This window comes from Clupea harengus, chromosome 17, assembly GCF_900700415.2.
Source record: "Clupea harengus chromosome 17, Ch_v2.0.2, whole genome shotgun sequence".
NCBI lineage: Eukaryota > Metazoa > Chordata > Actinopteri > Clupeiformes > Clupeidae > Clupea > Clupea harengus.
The window spans coordinates 14,480,776-14,501,633 of NC_045168.1; the positions used below are offsets into that span (position 1 = coordinate 14,480,776).

Sequence of the window (20,858 nt, forward strand, 5' to 3'; positions counted from 1 at the left end):
GTGAAAACGATGGCAAGTTTCCCTACCACTGTGCCTCATGTCTCGACCAATGATATCGGTCCAAATACAACATCGAAAAACATTTAAGAAAGACCCAGAACCTTGCATGTTTGTTTTGCTCTATTCCCAAGGTCATTACCCTGACAGACTGTTACAACATGGGGGGCTTCTCACGCCCTCTGACCCCGCTCAGTAAAAAGATAACACAAGGCCGCTTTCTTAAGCTGCTTCCCTAAAATCCTTGCTGCTTTCTCATTTGCCATTGGTGTGGCAACATGGCCTCCTGGCTTCATAGTATTTGACTTCTCATTTAGAAAAGGGTAGAAGAATGGAGCCAGAACATAAACCTGCTCCCTTAAAGCCTTTCACATCCATCCCTTGCTCCCAATAAGATTTATCCTCAAGGGTGGGGTGGGCAGGGCATTGATTGCTGGGAAGATTTAGACATGCTTTTGTCCCACTTGCTTTTCTCTCTGACCTGGTTTAGCAGCCATCTTGGACAGCTGCCATCCAGGGTAGAGGAGTGTGAATGGGGAGTGAAGTGTTCTGCGTGCTGGCACTTCTATTACAGGGGGTGAGGTGTGCGGGTGGTGGGGGTGGTGGGTGTAACCACAGAGCTGAAGTCTTTATCCCTTGACCTCCATTCTCCTCCACTACCATCGAACACACACGCACACGTATGCGTGCGCACACACACAGACAGACACAATCTACCCACCTCTCAAACTAGCACCCGCTCCCCCCTCCCCACACACACACACACACACACGCACGCGCGCGCACACAGCCTGGACGTCAAGGATGCATTAGCAGCGTCTGTCATGCCCTGACAGCATTCTGGAGACCTCTGTTTCAGCGTCAATCTCACCTTTCGGTTTGACTGACTGCCTCCCCCCCGCCCCTGACACCCCCCCTCTCCCCATCCACTCTCTCATCCTTTTCCCCGTCTCTTCCTTCCAGATTCTTCCCTACACCGTGTGGCTGGTCTGATCAGGCTGTCTGTGGAGCAGTCAGAGCTGTCAGACTCTGCTCCGAGCTGCTCAGACACAATGCCCAAATTATCCCTTCCAGCAACGCCAGGAATTAGCCATTCTGTCAAGAGCTGCCCGAATGTGGTGAGAATGCATGAGAGCCTCAGGAGGAGGCCATACAGATGCCTGGGTGCTAATTGGATCATTTCCCAATTGTGATTTAGTGAGTTATAATTACTGATATTTACAGTTCTAGCCCAATTATGGCTTCTTGTTTGGGAAATATTTGAAATGTTTAAAACATTTCACAGCTGATTTGTCCGGTGTAGTGGTTTTTGGTGCAAATTAAAAAAACAATTTTTTTACGGAGACCAGTTTGATGACTGTGAAAAGATCCTGTGGAAATGTGGTGTCCTCTCATTAAAAACTCTGTCCATGTAAACAAGTTGGGGGGGATCTCTGTCCTTAGTCATCGGTTCAGACAGTTTTTCACCCATCAAGAAAATACAAGCACAATACAAACCAAGCAACCATTTCCACGTTTATTTCGAAAAATACATCAAAAACATATCACTTGTATATCTACAATCATCTTTATTTACACACGATTTTACAGATAATTTTGGGGATGATTATTATAATTGTATAGGTGGGTGGAGATTGATCAGTGTGTCCTGTATGGCTGGAATAACTTGGTTCCATGTATATGTATAGGAGATTACTGTATGTTCATGTCTATTTCTGTGTATCAGTTCATGGATACACATCCCTGTCAGCAGCATCTCCATCTCAGCAAAATATGACTGCCAAATCAGGTTAAATACTAAATTGTTGCCAATGGCTTGTAGATGGACAGTGTTTTACTGAGTGTGTGTGTGTGTTTGTGTGTGTGAGTGTGTGAGAGTGTGTGTACAGTGTCCTCAGCTGCTCCACGTGAGCCTGAATCCAGACGGCAGTGTGGCGTACTCAGCGTGGAACTGGATGTAGACGTGATGTGAGGAGGCGGTGAATGGCGCGATGTTCGTCTCCTGCAGAGGAAACAGACAGACACACACACACACACACACACAAAACACACACACACCACACACACAACACAGACACACACAAACACCACACACACACACACACACACACACACACACACACACACACACAAAACACACACACACCACACACACAACACAGACACACACAAACACCACACACACACACACACACACACACACACACACACACACACACACAACACAGACACACACACCACACACACACCACACATGCACACACACACACAAAACACACACACACCACACACACACAGACACACACACCACACACACCACACCACACACACACCACACACACCACACCACACACACACACACACACACACCACACACACACACACACACACACACACACAGACACACACACCACACACCACACATGCACACACCACACACACACACACCACACACACTCACACACACCACACACCACACACCACACACACACACACACACCACACACACAACACAGACACACACACACACACACACACACACACACACACACACATACCACACACACACACACACACACGGCCTGTTACCCCTTACGCTGTCCAACACATCTCCCCACATGCCCACCCAGAGCAGCAATTTCCATTTCATTTCCAGGAAACCCCACTGATACCATTACACCGCACTGCTTAATCTGGAACTGCTTTTCTAAGCCCTCAGAAGAAAGCACCACCCCACAGTGGAGCTGCAGTTTTCCCTAGGCAGGAAGAACTCCAGAAACATGTATTTTAGGTCTCAGAATATCCTATTTGCATAACAGGTTCTAAAAAAGGTAGACATTTTTTTTAGGAATTGTGTATTTAAAACAAGACGTTGGCCTTATATATATATAGTAATTTTCTTGTAAAGAGTTTTGTTGGTGACGTACCGCTCCACAGTAGGGTCCCACTGGAGGGCTGTCGGTGTTCTCCCCATCGTAAAGCTTTAGGTAGTTACTCTCGCAGCTGCCAGGGTCGTCGATGCTGATTTGGGCGAAGGTGACGGTCACTATACGGCCATTGGGTGCCTTGATGCCCCATTCACAGTGGGTGCCGTTGGCATAGGTGCCAGGGAAGTTTGGACTGGTGAAGGAGCCGTGATCTCCATACAGCACACCACCGCAACCTAGTCAGAGGTTAAATATGCATAAACTTCTCCAATGCTTATTTACACACACACACAAGCACACACGCACACACGCACACACACACACACACACACACACACACACACACACGCACTCACGATACACACAACACAAACAACAACACAACAATCAAGCAAGTCATAAATCAATCGATATAGATAACTACAGTTTAATGCATTTCATTAGTTACACGGTGACGCTAGTTACAGTATTCATCACAGGGCAATCTGAGTGTACCTTGAGGGGAGGATGTCCAGGTGATCTCAAAGCCATTGCGGGCCTGAGAGACATCACTCCTGAAGCGCAGGAAGAGCTGGTTTGTCCCGGGGAAGACTGGGTTGGGCAGCGTTGAGCCACAGTACTTCCCTAGCAGTGGGGCAGTAGCGGTACTGCCGTTACGCACCTAGCAACAAGAGCAACAGATGAGCAGAGAGCAGGGAGGGCATCAGTCTCCCACTCAGCCTCAAATGTGGAGGATGGTGCAGTGGCTGGTCTACAGTCAGTTAACCGATTATTCCTTCCTAAAACGTAGCTAGAGCACAGCGGATTGGTGACTGCATAGAGACCAGTGTTACTCAGGAGTACGTACTGTATATTGTAATATGCTCAGTGTGGGTCTGACATTTACGAAAGGATGCCACATGCAAATCAAAGAAGCAAAACTGAGACAAAACTAGCTAAACAACAAGCTATGCTGAGGGTAATTACAAGGGTGGTCCATCCATCCAGGTCTAGCAAACAAACAACAGTGAAGACAGAATAGCTTTAGGTGATCATGCACTCTTGTGCTTTGTGTCAGTGTCTGGCTTTTTGCATTGGGGACTGACCTCTACAAAGTCATAGCTGCAGGTGGAGTGAGACTCCAGGTCGAAGCTGCTGAAGAACAGGGAGATGGAGCTGTTCTGTGGAGCCACAAGGAGGATGCTGCAGTCAGTGTTGTGTGGGTAAACAGCTGGCCAGCCAGGACTCTTCAGATAACCATAAGACTGGTTATATGTCCTACTACATCCTGTGATATTACACACACACACACACACACACACACACACACACGCAAGCACGCACGCATGCACGCACGCACAGAGAGAGAGCGGCAAATGTAAATAAGTACAGAGTACATTTAGGCTTGCAGTGTAATAAGACCAAAGCACAAAATGGTGAAAACTAAAGTATAGTGAATAAATGGTTGACTAGTGTATGGTAGTTAGATGTCGCTCTTTCTGAATGGTTCTGTCATGGCAAAAAGTGACTGATAGCCAAAAAGTGCCCGGGTTAGGTATAGTCCGGGTGACGTAATGCTAGCGTTGGTATAGCAACTGTCATTCAAGAGTCGTTCAAAAGCCAATATTACGTCACCCGGGCTCTTTTTTGCGCCCGGTCACTTTTTGCCATGACAGATCCAATAAATCCAACATCCATCCTTACCTGCCACCTGGTAGGTCAAACTGAACCCATTGCCAGTCATGAAGGCATCTGACTTGAAGGTGATGAACATAGTGCGTCCGTAGGTGTAGAAGTCTGGGACGTGATTGTCTGTGCCACAGAACTTATGTGCCTGTCCATAATCTCCCTGAGAAAATAACAAGATTACACATAACTTCGTAACTCTACACAATAGAAATGCTTTGTGCCTGGAGATCACAAAATGCATCATTAACTGCATTTTTTCTTTTTTTGCTATTTACTCTTTAACCACTAGATGGAGCACTCTCCTTTGTGTCTTGAATGAGTTCTACAAATGGAACAGAGAGAACCGACTACAACTATCGTAAGTTCTTGACGGCTCTCTCTACCAAAGCGGTTAACTAAAACTTGCATGCATCCTCTTTATCTTCCTTCCCGTCTATCACATATAGTTCAGAAGGTTCTGTCCCCAGACCGACGGCCCTCCATGACTCACCTGGGGCCAGTCCTTGAACTCCAGATAGGTGAGGCTGCAGCTCTGGCTGGGCTGCAGGCGGAACTGCTGCACGGCCACTTTGATGGTCTCCTGAGCAGGCGCGTCCAGCACCCAGCGGCAGTTGGTGAAGGGTGGGTAGGCGTTGGGGTACATCGGGGAGGTGATGGTCTGCGGTGAGCTGGTGGCATTGAAGGTACCACCACACAGACCTGGACAAAGAACACACTAGAGTTGGGTCCTGGCCTGAATAGTGTACCTCACACAATCCTCCAAATCCTTTTGGATGTACGGTACATATTCCATACGAAAAAACAACATATTCACGACATATTCATGGCGTTTAACATCTAAGAGGATTTTACTTTTATCCATATCACCAACTCCTGACTAAACCAGCCAAACCTAGTTATGTGATTTTACATAGCTAAGAGGCAATCTGTCGTAAGGTTTGTGAGTGAAGGAGTAAGGTTAGGCCATCTTACGGTCCACAGTACTATAGGTGGCATTGAAGCCGCGTCTATTCACTGAGCTGTCTGTCACGAAGCGAACGGTCAGGAAGTTGCTGGATGAGAGGAAGGAGTATGGAATGATGTTCCCACAGAAAGTGCCCACCAGAGGGGCGTTGATGTTGTCACCATCATACACCTGGAGGGAAGGACCAGGAAGGGTATGTGAAAACCCACCAACACAATACAGTGTTGAAAAAAAATGTATTCATTTTATTACTAAAGTATCTAGCTAGCCAATTGGACAAAGATCATCACAAATTACAGTACTCATGTCATAAAGACAGATATGTTATGTGTGTATAACATGATTGTCTATACAAAAGTATACTTTGCTGCTATTGTGGGTATACTACGGTAAAATAAAATGTTTAAGTTATCTACTGTAATAGATCCTATCCAGAACAGAACACCACTCCCAACACCAATTAGACCATCAGATTCATTTCTCATTAATCAAGCAGTGGTTTTACCTTGACGTAGTCATATCTGCAGGTGGTGCCTGGCTCTAGCTCGAAAGTAAGGAATGTCAGATTGAACACTTTGTTGGCCGTTGCTGTAATGGTCCACAAGCAGTCCAGACGATGCTCGTACTTCCCATCCAGGTCGATGTCTGGAGAACCAAACATGCCCTGGGAGGCTGACAGGTACCCTCCGCATCCCTGCTGAGGACCTGAGGGACAGAGAGAGGAAGAGGAAGAGGAAGAGAAAACGACAAGAAAGAGAGTCAGACAGAGGCATCCTGAACACCTGGAGAGAAGAGGAGTGATATACCCCTGTCATAGATGATGTCACTGACATCATCACAGAAAACTAGGAGATAGCGTGTTATGCTCCCACTTTACATTCCTTGGTCATTAAATACTACTCTAGAACAGCAGATGGCGCTAGGGGCACGTCACAGCATCGAAATATCTATCGATCAAATGATCTGAGGCTGACAAATTACATTTCAACTATATGCTACTTCCCTTAGTCCACACACTGTATGCACTATACATTACACAACAGGCCTGTATCTCACATATAGCATGTAGTTAAACACAGACAGCGGGTCAGGCCTGTATCTCACATATAGCATGTAGTTAAACACTATAGCAGTGGCAACGCTAATTATGAGAATATAATCATACACAGACTGAAGCAGCCCATGGCCAAACCATAACTCAGCAACACTGAGAAGGTGCACAGTGTTCTTCCTGGTGAATCTAACTTCCGCAGTCTATGTTATGCAATTCCATCGGCCCATTGCTGTCAGTGTATTCCTGATGCCTGGGAAAGGCCAGGGTGGAGTCCCAGCGGGGCCGTGACACAAACAAAACAACCATTCTTAATATAACATCGTCAACTCTTCACACAGCTAAACAACCATTGTTAATATAACATTGTCAACTCTTCACACAGCTAAACAACCATTCTTAATATAACATCGTCAACTCTTCACACAGCTAAAAGGGTTAGAAAGCATAGTTCTTGATACTAACTTTAATAAAGATCTCTAATAAGAGCCTAATAAATAAATAAAAAAAGACACTGCAAGAAAGTTGCTTAGTTTGAGCAAGAGACAAATCAAGGTCCAGTCACTATGCTTTATCTTTTCACAATTTTCAAAGGAAGCCAAGAGTTATTATAGACATCTACCACCCCCAGAGGCAAACATCTACCACCCCCAGAGGCAAACAGCAGTGCTCAAAGCGCTAAAATGGCAGGGGGAGTATAACAACTATGAGCACTGGCAACCACTCCCAGCCAGACCTCCTCATCTCCGGCCTGCCCTCTGACAAAGCCTGTCTGTGGAGGTCCGGGCCTTTGTGTCACCATGTTGAAGTGCGGGCCGCACTGGTGGCCGGGGTCTATGAATGTGTGCCATTGTGCCCACAGGGCAGGGCTCCTGTGAAGCAGCGTGCGAGTGCTGAAGGGGGACGCGGGGGCGGAGGGGGGGGGGGGGGGGGGGGTTTGCTGTCTCCGGCTAACACAGAAGAGTTAAAGCCGGTAGCCAAGAGTGCGGTGCTCTGGGCACCATCTCTGCTCCATCTGTCCCACTGATGTTATTACACACACACACACACACACACACACACACACACACACACACACACACACACACAAATACTGTACACACACACACATTGTACACATACACACACACACACATACTGTACACACACAAACACACACACACACACACACATTGTACGCATACATACACACACACACACACACATACTGTACACATACACACACACACACACACACACACACAAACGCTGTACACATTCACACACACACATACACATACATACAAACACACACACACACACACACACACACACACACACACACATCCACATCCACATACACATACACATACACACACACATACTGTACACATGCTGTACACACACACACACGCACACACACACACACACATACACACACACACACACACATACACAGAGAGAGAGAGAGAGAGAGAGAGAGAGAGAGAGAGAGAGAGAGAGAGAGAGAGATACAGAGAGAGAGAGATGGAGAGCTGATGGAGGCTGTTGTTCCATTCATACAAAATAATGCTTCTGTTTGGAAGGGGGGCATGGGCTAGGAGAGCAATGTGCACACACACCCAAGGTCCACACACACGCACACACACACACACACACACACACACACACACACACACACACACACACACACACACAGTCCACACCATGGCCCTCTCTGAAGGGCACAGGAGGGAGAGAGCTGAGAACCCTGGGCACATGACAACCAAGCAAGTGTGACTAACTCTCCAAATATGCCCTCCATTTTACGGCCAATGCCCTCCTGCCCCTCATTTTACGGCCAGTGCCTATCAGGAATGAGTAGACACACAGTTATCACACACTGGCACCGTGTCAGCGTGTGTGTGAAGGGGGGTCTGTGTGAACAAGGACGGAGAACGGGGCCGCTCTCAGATAATGATGATAACATTATTTGGGCTGGGTGGCTTGCTAATGCTACGACGGGTCACTGGAAATATGGGTTATACGATTTCCCTGTGATCTCTAATCTTCACCATAGAGGGATGAAGCCAAAGACATCAAAGACACTCTGCTGTAGGCTACTATGTTGTTTGTACTACAAAACAATTAGCATCAGTCAGATTCTGAGATGTGAGAAGCATGCTGTCCGTGAGAGGACGCTAGGAGAAGATAATTAAATAATATATAATAATACAAATGAAATAACTAGCCCTGCTTCATTTCTCCCTTCAATGTCTTAGACAGCCAATACATATGGTGACACACAGGTGGTTTGTGGTTTGTCATGATAACCATGACAGATATATAATACTGATCATATGACAGTTGAGGACAAGTGGACACACTAGGTGTTGGGATAAAATGGTGGCCACGTAGGGGTGTGGTCTCGTGACTCATACCTAATGTCTCAGAGTAGGTGGCCCTCCAGCCAAGCCCTGACACAGACGCGTCTGTCCTGAAGACGATGAACATCTGATTGGAGGAGGAGCGGAGTTTGGGGGGGAGTGTGCGGCCGCAGAACTTCCCCAGCAGCGGGGCCAAGGTGTTCGCTCCGTCATACACCGCCACGTAGTCATAGCGACAGTTGGAGGAGGCCTCCAGCTGGAATGTGTTGAACCTTCGGGATAGGAAAATAAACAAACAAGACAACATTTACAGGACCATAACACCCGATCTAGAACCTGTCTTCTCCAAACTTTCAAGCTCCCACTTTAAACTATGAGGTATATTCAGGCTGACTACAGCAAAATGTGAAGACATTCAAAGCGAGAGATTTTATCTGCATTATATCTAAAGATAAATTGCAGATTTCTGACAGGTATTGCAAACATGGCAACTACACCCTTCCTACAAGGCAGTTTTCCTTGCCGCTTTAGTGCTTGCTCTACAGGGGTCACCGTCGCTTTAGTGCTTGCTCTACAGGGGTCACTGTTGTGTGTGTGTGTGTGTGTGTGTGTGTGTGTGTGTGTGTGTGTGTGTGTGTGTGTGCTTGCTCTACAGTGGGTCAGGCTTTGGGCTCTGTATAGCACCTTCAAACAATTTCAATTGTTATTGGCGCTTTCAAAATAAAATTGAACTGAATTGAATGGAAAGTTGAATTGAACTACACAGACTCTCTGTTACTGGCATAAAAGAACTGTGTCTAAATATAATAGTGTTCCATCATATAATTGAACAGTCTGAGTCACTCTGCCGGAGGGATTTGATTAGTAAGGTGAATGAGGCCATAAAGGAAGTCCTTCCTCTCTCCCAGTGCCACACACACAATGCTTCCTCTCTCCCAGTGACACACACACAATGCACAATGGCTCAGCTGTGTGTCTCTGGGCTGCACAAACAGACTCCCATCTGCTGAGGAAAACAGCTGTTGCTGCCTGTCTTGCTTACGGGATGTAAAGTCAAAACGAGGAGACAAAACATAAAATCAAACAGCATAAAACACCAAAGAAGCAGAGGTGATTGTCTGCAACAGCTAAGACTTTCAACTAGGAGTCTCTATTTAAAAGATCGAGGCATACATGCTACCTCTACCTGAAGCTAAATCTGTGGGTCCCCCCCCCCCCTTTAAAATATACTGTATATTCTGCCTGTATAACCTCTCAGTATCCACGTGTAGCCAGGTTCACTGATAGGATCGAATCAAAGAAATCTAAATATGAAACTAATTTAACAATGTATTTCCTTCCAGGCACATCTCAGCGTCAGATCAGTGAGACAGCCAAGTGTGGCTGTATTAGTCACTTGTCTCACTGATGAAAGTGTAAATCTGACGCTGAGATATGCCTGGAAGAAAATACATTGGTAAATTAGTTTCATATTTAGATTTCTTTGGCCCAGTGTGGGTGTATCCATCCCTCGTCCACTGGCCCAGTGTGGCTGTATTAGTCACTCATACACTGGCCCAGTGTGGCTGTATTAGTCACTCATACACTGGCCCAGTGTGGCTGTATCCATCACTCATCCACTGGCCCAACTCACTTGAGGTCGATGACACGGTTGTTGTTGACCATGATCTGGTAGGTGCAGTTGATGTTGTGATGGTAGTCAGTGTGGCTGAGGGCGGGGCTGCTGACCGTTCCCGCCGTGCCATTGAAGATCCCCCCACAAGCTGGAACAAAGGGATGACGTAGTCACTAACTGGAAACCTTACTTTCCAGTTGTAAACCGTACCTTACTTTAAAATCATTTTAAAGACTAGCTACAAAATACATAGTCAATTTCACCATATATGAACCATACACTAATAGACTTTCTGAATTATTCAATTAAGGCATTCATTTTCAACTGTTTATGATGCAAAAATGGCCACCGACTGCAAACAATGATAATCAGATCAGGGGCTTTTTGAGTTGTGTATTTGATCCCAGTGGCTCAGAGATCCTGGCCTCTATCTGTGTGAGCAATGAGTCATCTTCAGGCCCTGCCATATTAGATGAGGACTGCTGTCCCCTGCTTTTTCAGACGCCCATAATGGCTGCTTTGTTTGATGTCTGAAAGGGTGCTGCTGGCGTTTTGAGAGGTATGTGGCCTACTCCATTAGTGTCGCCACAAGCAACAATTAAAATGGCCAGAGTTCAAGAGGGTAAATGAACGATGCAGATTCCCAAATATGAACGAAACTGTCCATCTTTGTGTGGGCTGTGTGTGTCTTTATTCGAAAGCCGGTACACAAGCATGTGATTGTTTATTCACATATGTGAGTGTCAAGCTATGTGTGTTTGTGTTTGTGTTTGTGTGTGTGTATTTGTGTGCCACACTGGCATTCCCCCACGTATCCACATATTCCCAATGTGCCGGGCTCTCTCTCTCAAATCCCCCCCAATTGTTCCAAAAGCGCAGCGTCTTCCCATTCCGCGCATTCCCACATTGCTGGGGCTCAGCGCGGCACTCCTGTATTCTTCTCCCTCGTAAACAACCCCCTGTGCCCGCACCCTCACCCAGGCCTGCCGCCAGGACCGAGCCCAGAGCGCCAGCGGACAGAGCTCTGGCCAGCAGGCCTATTGGCCAATCAATACCAGGCCTGACAGCCTGACCTCTGACCCCTGAGCCTTGACAACCCTCCTCATACCCAGATCTTTATCTGAGTAAAGGTACCAATCTTGTGCATCACTGGATACAAGACACATTTGAGATGCTGTACGAGGCATGTTTTAACAACTGAACATAAACTGTGACAGCACTTAAGCACACTGTTTCTCCGTGTCTGGTGTCTTTTGAAGACTGACCTGTTCATCGTATGTTTAGGTTGTAATAATTTCATTTACACTGATACTTATATATAGACAGATTCTGGCACAGCCAGGAATTGCTTTGTTTGATGCCATTTGGAAGGGTGGTATGCTTACGGATGGCTGTGTACTCTGCTAAGAAACCGTTGTCCTGAACGATGGAATCGGAGTAGAAGTTGATAAGCATGGGACCAAATGTGGAGAAGGTTCCGGGGATGGTGTTGCCGCAAAGCGTGGCCATAGGGTTTGTTGCCATGGAGACATCATTGTAGATCTTCACTCCATCGTAGGTACATGTGGAGTGAGCTAGAAACAAACATCAGACAAAACATCAGACTGACAAGGATTACATTGAGAAGATGGCTAACTTCAAACTTAAACCATTTAACTTTTTTGTTGACTGAAGTGTAAAAGTTAGGCAGACTAAAAATCCTGAGTTATACAAGAAATTGAGGAGACTCCTACCCTCTATTTGGAAGGTCTGGAATTTGAGAACAATGACAGTCTGATCTCCAGCATCAATGAGGTAATTGCAGTTGGAACGGGAGGGGTAATCCTCAGGGTAGTTGGGAGAAACAACACGACCCTGGGGTGCAGTGAAGTTCGCTCCACAGCCTGAGAAAACAGAGATATTAATAAATGGTATTATGCTATTTGCAGCATGCCACACCTTAATTTATCCTTTGACTTCTTTTGGTGTACCATACAGGTAATGGAAGGCAGGTAGAAAGCTTTACTATTCTCTTGTCATACTTAGCCAATCAGCTTATTCCAGTATCAATCTCTACATATGTGTCTTACTGTAAGGTCCTTATCAGACCACTGGGGGAGCTGCAGGATCAACGACGTGAAGCAGCACTCACGTGTGATATATGCGAAACTGAAGCCCTTTCCCGCGCTCTCTGAGGACTGGAAGCGAGCGGTGATGGTGTTAAAAGGAGCGATGACAGGAGCCGGTGCGGTGCTGCCGCAGCCGGTGGCCAAGAGCCCGGCGTTCGTCTCCTCGTCGCCAGACCACACCTAGAAACGGCGAAGAATATGACTGGAAGTGTAAGAAGTTATACTTACTTTGAAAAACCTTTAAAAAATATTTTAAAAACATCTCTTAGTGTTTGATTGGGGATTGTTGGAGACTTTCGGTAGACAAGGGTTTGAGTATTTCCAAAATTCATGGCATGATTTGTGGTAATGCTATCCATCTTAAATTCTTCAGGAATAACTGAATGGCGCAAATCTTAGTCAAAGACATTATATAACCAGCTGCTACCCCTCTGAGATGTTACAGTGTCCTCTCCATTCACTACCTTAATGAAGCTGTTCTGAGATGTTGCAGTGTCCTCCCCATTCACTACCTTAATGAAGCTGTTCTGAGATGTTGCAGTGTCCTCTCCATTCACTACCTTAATGAAGCTGTTCTAAGATGTTGCAGTGTCCTCTCCATTCACTACCTTAATGAAGCTGTTCTGAGATGTTGCAGTGTCCTCTCCATTCACTACCTTAATGAAGCTGTTCTGAGATGTTGCAGTGTCCTCTCCATTCACTACCTTAATGAAGCTGTTCTGAGATGTTGCAGTGTCCTCTCCATTCACTACCTTAATGAAGCTGTTCTGAGATGTTGCACTGTACCCTCTCCATTCACTACCTTAATGAAGCTGTTCTGGCACTGTCCAGTGGAGTCCGGAATCTGGAACTCGCTGTTGAAGCTCATCTCCAGATGGTTCCCTTCGTGGGCGATGACGGTCCACGAGCACTCACTGTTTGCTGGGAAGTTCTGTGGGTAGTTGGGGGATTTGATAGTGCCAGTGTCCGCGTGAATGATCCCACCACAACCTACAGAAAGCAGCAAAGTTCACAAGGGGCTTCAAGGTAACAACCAGCAGAGACACTCCAATCTGTGAAATGCTCCAATGAGTTTTCAATTAAATCCTGTTTTACCTGAGGAGTCGGCCGACCAGGTGGCCATGAAACCTCCGCGCGAAACAACGCCGTCTGCCAGGAAGACCATGGCCAGCTTGTTGGATCCTGATCGGACCGTTCCAGGAGAGTTCTCTCCACAGTACTGGCCAATGAGGGGTGAGCCTGGGGATCCTCCATTGAAGATGGTGACAGAGTCCCACCTACATGTGCTATGTTCTTCCACATGAAAGTAACTGAAGGTGAGCTGGACAAAAAAAAAAAAAAAACTGCTTTAATGCGGTATACATAAATGTAAAAATGCCAGGCTCCACACAAAGACAACATGGACAAATAAAGGGGTCTTGGCCACTCATATAAGTAGCTGAATTAAAACACAAGTTATTCAGTCTCAGAGAGACTGTGATTCATATTTCCGAAAGGAACTCGTTCATTGTTCGAGTGTCCCACTCACAGTGATGGTGTGGCCCGGCGGGGCCTCCAGGAGCCAGGCACAGCGGCTGGGCCCAGGGTAGTTGTTGGGGTAACCAGGGCTGGCAATCATTCCACCCTCTCCAGTCTGCCAACCACCACAGTCTGGAAGAGGGGAAAGAACAAACAGATCAGCTCATGATCAGAATTTCTGCTCATTCATGCTCTCTTAGTGAGAGTGCAAAGATAGTTCTGAGATATATTTGACATCTTACAATTCAGACAAGAAATATAACTTTTTGACTGTAAAATGGAAAGGTTTAGGTGGCTTAAGAGAATAGTCTGCCTACCTGAGAAGTAATATGTGGCCTTAAAGCCGGTATCTACTTCAGAACTGTCAGTCAGGAAGTGAACCCAGAGCTCTGGAGTGAAGACCACTATTGGCACTCCAGGGATTGTTTGACCACAGAAGCGAGCCAAGAACTCCCCATTGGAGTCTCCTAGAGGAACAAACAGCAACAAAATATTTCAGTATCTCTTCGTTCGTTACCTCCCTAAAGTATGTAATATAATATCCCAGTGCCCTCTTTGTGCTTGGAGATGGAACTGCAATTTGGCTTACCCAGACGGAATTCAATGTAGTCAGACTCGCAGGTCTGATGGTGTTCCAAGTGTAGCTCGTTTATTATGACCACGATGGAGGAGTTCACATGCTGGGGATTCTGAAGCAGCCACTCACAGTTCAGCTCGTTGGTGTAGTTTCCTACGCCGTAGTTTGGTGATGTGAAGTTTCCGCCATCTGGGCCTGGGATCAGACCTCCACACACTAGGAGAAAGAACCATGATTTGCAGAAATGTGAGTACAAAGCAGAAAAGAAAAGGAATTAAAAGAGTAAATATGGTCCCCATTCCACCCTCAAGAGCAGCCCATACAAGCCAAACAACCCATACAAGCCAAACAATGCAAAACAATACAAGCCCCATTCATATATTCACTATACAAGAAATAAATCAAATTTTCAAAAGCCACATAAACACTCTGCATTATTAATGGTTCTGTTTTGCATCTCTGGGCTCCTAAGTACATTGTGCCCCCCCCCCCCCCCCCCCCCCCCCCCCCCTACACTTACCTGCCGCCTCATCAGAGGAGTAGTCAGCTGTGAATCCACCATTGGACACGGAGGAATCAGTTCGGAACACGACTGTCATGGTGTTCCCGGAGGACTTGATCTCCAGGCCAGCAGGAACGGTGCCACAGAGTCGCTCCAGGAGCGGAGCATTGGACACAACACCATTGAAGACCTTCGAAAGGCAGAGACTCACAGCGTCAGCACTACAGTATCTTTCACCGCACCTCACAGACCATCTCTCCCTGAAACTTTTATGAGTACATTACTGCAGCATCAGTGGTGCACCATTTACTGAACGCTCGAAAAGTCAAAACTAGGAAAAGGGAACTAGGAAACCTAGGAAACTAGGGAAAGGGCCTTACATCCACGTAGTCATAGTTGCAGGAGCTGGAGCCGGTCCCCTCGAGCCGGAGGTCATTGATGGTGAGGGTGACCCTGCGCCCCGGGGGCACGGTGATGTACCAGCGGCAGGTGCGGCTGTGGGGGTACAGGTTAGGGTAGTTGGGCGACGAGATGGTGCCTGCGGGGAGGTTGAGATCCCCTCCACACCCTGTGGTACAGACAACAAGAGAAACAGATTTGCTTTGGCAAACTGAAAACACTGAGATAGAGAGATAGATAGGAGAAGACACAGAGAAATTGACTGGAGAAAGAAATAGTTTTCACAGAACATGATGAAAGGGACATGCTAAGCTAAAACATGATTAAGCGGACATGCTAAGCTGTGTCATGGATTTTTTTGTCTGGCATTCCTCCTGAAGTTTCATCCACAGGCCACCAGTTGTTTCTGAACAAAGAACTTGTCAGAGAGGCCACCTACCATCCACACTGGCAGTAAATGCGAGGCTGAAGCCTGGCGCGTTGCCACTGCTGTCGCTGACAAACTTCACATAGGCAAAGCTGTCGCCGGTGTCCATGGGAGCGGGCACACTGTTACCACAGTGCTTTCCCAGCAGCCGGCCTGGGCAGAGGCAAAGGAAAAACAATCAGAGAGGAGCTTAAACAAAGAACAACAGAGGAGTCAATGCAGATGTAATACAAATGGACGCCATGTCAAAATCAACAAAGTAATTTGTGGATAGACGTGTGGTCTAGTAAATAAAATGTATTCAAAGTTCAAAGCATGTTTTGTCTAGTCGTGTGGTGTCTCTTCTTATCAGAGGGCGATGTTTGATATTGTGCGCTCACCCGAGGCGTTGTACTCGCGGACCTCCACGTAGTCACTGGCGCAGCCTGAGGAGCTGGTCAGGTTGAGTGTGGTGTAGGTGAGGGTGAGGTAGTGGCCTGTAGGACCCTCCAGGTACCACTCACAGTTGGATCCGTCAGGGTAGTTGGTGTCTGGGAAGCCAGGGCTTCGTATAGCCCCGCTCTGGCCAATGTAAGTGCCTCCGCAGGTGGCTGGGAGTCAAAAGTGATCGCAATTTAAAATATCATCACTTCATTTTCATATATTCACATCTCCTTTTTGCTGTATCAAGTTTTATAACAAAACTACAAACTACATGAAATGCAGCTCATGAAAGTATACAAATATACAAAGGAGGCCTTATAGCACTGTACTTTCATGTTACTAAATTATAAAAATTATGGAATGCCGCTCATAATGTTCAAAATGTAACTTTATATCTACCCAACCCCTCTATATGTACATAAAACATTTTTTTATATATATATTTTATAAATGTTTTGGTCTTCTGGGTTTTGACAAGAGTACAATCAACATGAAACATTTACAGTACCTTATTACTTCTTTTTTGAACACACAGTGTACATAATTTCTATACAAGAGTCATTGAGTGAGAGGTTTTTTGAAAGCACACTCACCAATGGAGTACTTGGCCTTGAAGCCCTTGTGTGTGACACTGGTGTCGGTGCGGAACCGGAGGTACATCACAGAGCCTGTGGAATGTTGGGTAGATGGCTTCGTGTTTCCGCAAAGCCTGGCTATGGGGTCTGCATCGGAGCTAGCGCCGTCACGGATCTCCAGATAGTCATACCTACACCTGTGAGAGAGGATACAGGAGTCAGGTGCGTTGAGGTGGGGCTGTCACCAAACTGGTACCAGATACGAAACATAGGTAGTAACATCAGTCTATTCTTCACAACAGCAATTAGTGTGTCTTTTAGTCTCGTACTGTGAATTAGTCTCAATCTTCACAACATCAATTAGTGTGTCTTTTAGTCTCATACTGTGAATTAGTCTCAATCTTCACAACATCAATTAGTGTGTCTTTTAGTCTCGTACTGTGAATTAGTCTCGATGTAAAACTCGTCCTCAAAGTCCAGCTGCACCGCCTCTCCATTGGGCACAGAGATGACCCAGATGCAGTCGATGTTCTGGGGGTAGTTGGAGGGGTAGTTGGGCGATGTGATGTAGCCTGGTGGATCTGAGTCCCCCAACTCAATGAATCCTCCACAAGCTGTCCGAAACACAAATAGTCACTTAAATGTACTCCATACAGGAACAGAAGAAAACAGACCTGGTCTGGAGGTTTTTTACTCCTGTTCTAGGCTACATCTATGTGCAGAGTCTACAAACAGCATCCCTTATGACCATCCCATAATGCCAATCATGATGACTAAAAGGTCAGAGTAGAAGTAGTGCTTTTTAACAGACACGCTTCTACTGTAAATAGATATATAATTTAACAAATTTCACAAGCTGTTCCTTATGGCTTATGTCTTGTCAGAAAACAATTATCTAACACATTTTTCACAGCGTATTAGACAGTCCAAAGGCTTGCCGTCTGAAAGAGGAAAAGTTTTAAAGCTCCAAACCCCTTACCCTGACTGTGAGCCTCGAATGTCAGCTTGAAGCCTTGGCCCTCATTGGTGCTATCAGAGACGAACCGCACATGGAGGTTGTTGTCGGTGGTCTGGGCGAAGGACGGGGCGGTGGAGCCACACAGACGGCCACCGAGCGGGGGAGCTGAGACGTCGGGCCCGTTCCTCAGCTGGGACACAATCAGATGAGTTTTAATGACCCATCATTGTCTAATCTTCATAATGTACAGCATCTACTACGGCTTTCTGGAATCATGAACCTGTCTTCAGGTTTTTAAATACCCAACATGATGTACAACATATTCATCTGATATATCTGATATAGTCACAGTGCTGGAGTGGCACACATATCACATACATAGTCAATAGTCTAGGGCTTTCAGCACTCTTCATTGTACAGTATCTATGTCCAGGAGTAGCGCTAGTCCCTGGTTTGGAAACCAACCTGTTTATTAAGATGATGGGCAATCATCTTATCACACCCAACTTACTTGTGCCTCAAGGCTTCTTACTCACCTCCGAATAGTCCCTAGAGCTGCCAATCATCTTATCACACCCAACTTACTTGTGCCTCAAGGCTTCTTACTCACCTCCACATAGTCCCCGGAGCTGCAGCCTGAGCCGAAGCCCTGCACCTGGAAGGGGCTCTGGAAGTTGACAAACACCCTGAAGCCGGGGGTGACCATCACGTGCCAGCTGCAGTCCTGGCCAGGAGGGTAGTTCTGAGGGTAGCGAGGAGTGCTGATCACCCCTCTATCTGCATGGATCAGCCCACCACAACCTGTCCAAAGAGAGGGAAAATGATATATATATATACAGTACTGTGCAAAAGTTTTAGGCAGGTGTAAAAAAATGCTGTAAACTAAGAATGCTTTGAAAAATATAAACAATAATTCTTTATTTTTATCAATTTACAAAATGCAAAGTGACTGAAGAAAAGAAAAATCTAAATCAAATCAATATTTGGTGTTACTGCCCTTTGCCTTCAAACTAGCATCAATTCTTATTGGTACACTTGCACAAAGACAGGGATTTTGTATGATTATAGTGCGGTGTAAGATCAACCAATTATACCAAACAGGTGCTAATGATTATCAATTTCACATGTAGGTTGAAATACAGTCAGTAACTGAGACACAAACAGCTGTGTAGGAGGCTTAAAACTGGGTGAGGAACAGCCAAACTCTGCTACCAAGATGAGGTTGTGGAAGACAGTTTCATGTCACAGGTCATACATGGCAAGACTGAGCACAGCAACAAGACACAACGTAGTTATACTGCATCAGCAAGGTCTCTCCCAGACAAAGATTTCAAAGCAGACAGGGGTTTCCAGATGTGCTGTTCAAGTTCTTTTGAAGAAGCACAAAAAAACGGGCAACTTTGAGGATCGTAGACGCAGTGGTCGGCCAAGGAAACTTAATGCAGCTGATGAAAAACACATCAAGCATATTTCCCTTAGAAATCGGAAGATGTCCAACAGTGCCATTAGCTCTGAACTGGCAGAAACCAGTGGGACCCAGGAACACCCATCTACTGTCCGGAGAAGTCTGGCCAGAAGTGGTCTTCATGGAAGAGTTGCAGCCAAAAAGCTCTACCCTGACATGGAAACAAGGCCAAGTGACTCAACTAAGCACGAAAACATAGAAACTGGGGTACAGAAACATGGCAGCAGGTGCTCTGGACTGATGAGTCAAAATTAGAAATATTTGGCTGTAGAAGAAGGCAGTTTGTTCGCCGAAGGGCTGGAGAGCGGTACAATAATGAGTGTCTGCAGGCAACAGTGAAGCATGGTGGAGGTTCCTTGCAAGTTTGGGGCTGCATTTCTGCAAGTGGAGTTGGAGATTTGGTCAGGATTAATGGTGTCCTCAATGCTGAGAAAGGCAGATACTTATCCATCATGCAATACCATCAGGGAGGCGTATGATTGGCACCAAATGTATTCTGCAGCAGGACAACAACCCCAAACATACAGCCAATGTCATTAAGAACTATCTTCAGCGTAAAGAAGAACAAAAAGTCCTGGAAGTGATGGTATGGCCCCCACAGAGCCCTGATCTCAACATCATCGAGTCTGTCTGGGATTACATGAAGACAGAAGGATTTGAGGAAGCCTGCATCCACAGAAGATCTGTGGTTAGTTCTCCAAGATGTTTGGAACAACCTATTAGCCGAGTTCCTTCAAAAACTGTGTGCAAGTGTATCTAGAAGAATTGATGCTATTTTGAAGGCAAAGGGTGGCCACACCAAATATCGATTTAATTTAGATTTCTCTTCTATTCATTCACTGCATTTTGTTAATTGATGAAAATAAACTGTTAACACTTCCATTTTTGAAAGCATTCTTAGTTTACAGCATTTTTCCACACCTGCCTAAAACTTTTGCACAGTACTGTATATACTGTATATATATATATATGATGTGCATCCACATGATGAGCCAATCATTAATAGTCATTGCATATCTAAAAACTTTTTTTTTTGCACACTGCTGATTGCATTCCACTCATGCACAATGAACAAAACAATGCTCATTCCCTTACATCTATCCCTAAGTAAGTCATACAATAGTCAGCACAAAAGGCCAAACTGTATCTAACATCCATCTTGAATCTGACATGGGCTGAACCATCACCTCCTGAGTAGGAGGCGTTGAAGCCCTGCCGGACGACACTGCTGTCAGTGGTGAAGCGGATGAACATGGCGTCCCCCGTGGAGTGGATCGGTCCGGGCAGCTCTCGGCCACACAGCTTTGCCAGCAGGGGTGACAGATTGGTATCGCCTGAG

The 20,858-nt window shown here is 46.0% G+C and overlaps 1 protein-coding gene across 1 annotated transcript in view; it reads right to left on the bottom strand.

The window, feature by feature from the left end:
* Nucleotides 1–1,499: 1,499 nt before the first annotated feature.
* The window catches only part of cubn (cubilin (intrinsic factor-cobalamin receptor)), a 52,780-nt gene continuing 33,421 nt past the window's right edge, over nucleotides 1,500–20,858 (bottom strand). The window contains exons 41-67 of the mRNA XM_031584361.2: nucleotides 20,707–20,853; nucleotides 18,665–18,855; nucleotides 18,076–18,244; nucleotides 17,536–17,710; nucleotides 17,115–17,293; nucleotides 16,479–16,688; nucleotides 16,111–16,251; nucleotides 15,653–15,840; nucleotides 15,291–15,462; nucleotides 14,783–14,986; nucleotides 14,511–14,660; nucleotides 14,204–14,325; nucleotides 13,771–13,996; nucleotides 13,478–13,665; nucleotides 12,699–12,855; nucleotides 12,301–12,450; nucleotides 11,953–12,141; nucleotides 10,586–10,715; nucleotides 9,007–9,224; nucleotides 6,062–6,261; nucleotides 5,565–5,727; nucleotides 5,083–5,291; nucleotides 4,608–4,752; nucleotides 4,010–4,191; nucleotides 3,420–3,585; nucleotides 2,925–3,160; nucleotides 1,500–1,999 (exon numbers count right to left, since the gene is read on the bottom strand). Coding sequence (XP_031440221.1) covers nucleotides 1,892–1,999; nucleotides 2,925–3,160; nucleotides 3,420–3,585; nucleotides 4,010–4,191; nucleotides 4,608–4,752; nucleotides 5,083–5,291; nucleotides 5,565–5,727; nucleotides 6,062–6,261; nucleotides 9,007–9,224; nucleotides 10,586–10,715; nucleotides 11,953–12,141; nucleotides 12,301–12,450; nucleotides 12,699–12,855; nucleotides 13,478–13,665; nucleotides 13,771–13,996; nucleotides 14,204–14,325; nucleotides 14,511–14,660; nucleotides 14,783–14,986; nucleotides 15,291–15,462; nucleotides 15,653–15,840; nucleotides 16,111–16,251; nucleotides 16,479–16,688; nucleotides 17,115–17,293; nucleotides 17,536–17,710; nucleotides 18,076–18,244; nucleotides 18,665–18,855; nucleotides 20,707–20,853 — 4,715 coding nt within the window. The 3' untranslated portion in view covers nucleotides 1,500–1,891. The remainder of the gene's footprint in view (nucleotides 2,000–2,924; nucleotides 3,161–3,419; nucleotides 3,586–4,009; nucleotides 4,192–4,607; nucleotides 4,753–5,082; nucleotides 5,292–5,564; nucleotides 5,728–6,061; nucleotides 6,262–9,006; nucleotides 9,225–10,585; nucleotides 10,716–11,952; nucleotides 12,142–12,300; nucleotides 12,451–12,698; nucleotides 12,856–13,477; nucleotides 13,666–13,770; nucleotides 13,997–14,203; nucleotides 14,326–14,510; nucleotides 14,661–14,782; nucleotides 14,987–15,290; nucleotides 15,463–15,652; nucleotides 15,841–16,110; nucleotides 16,252–16,478; nucleotides 16,689–17,114; nucleotides 17,294–17,535; nucleotides 17,711–18,075; nucleotides 18,245–18,664; nucleotides 18,856–20,706; nucleotides 20,854–20,858) is intronic.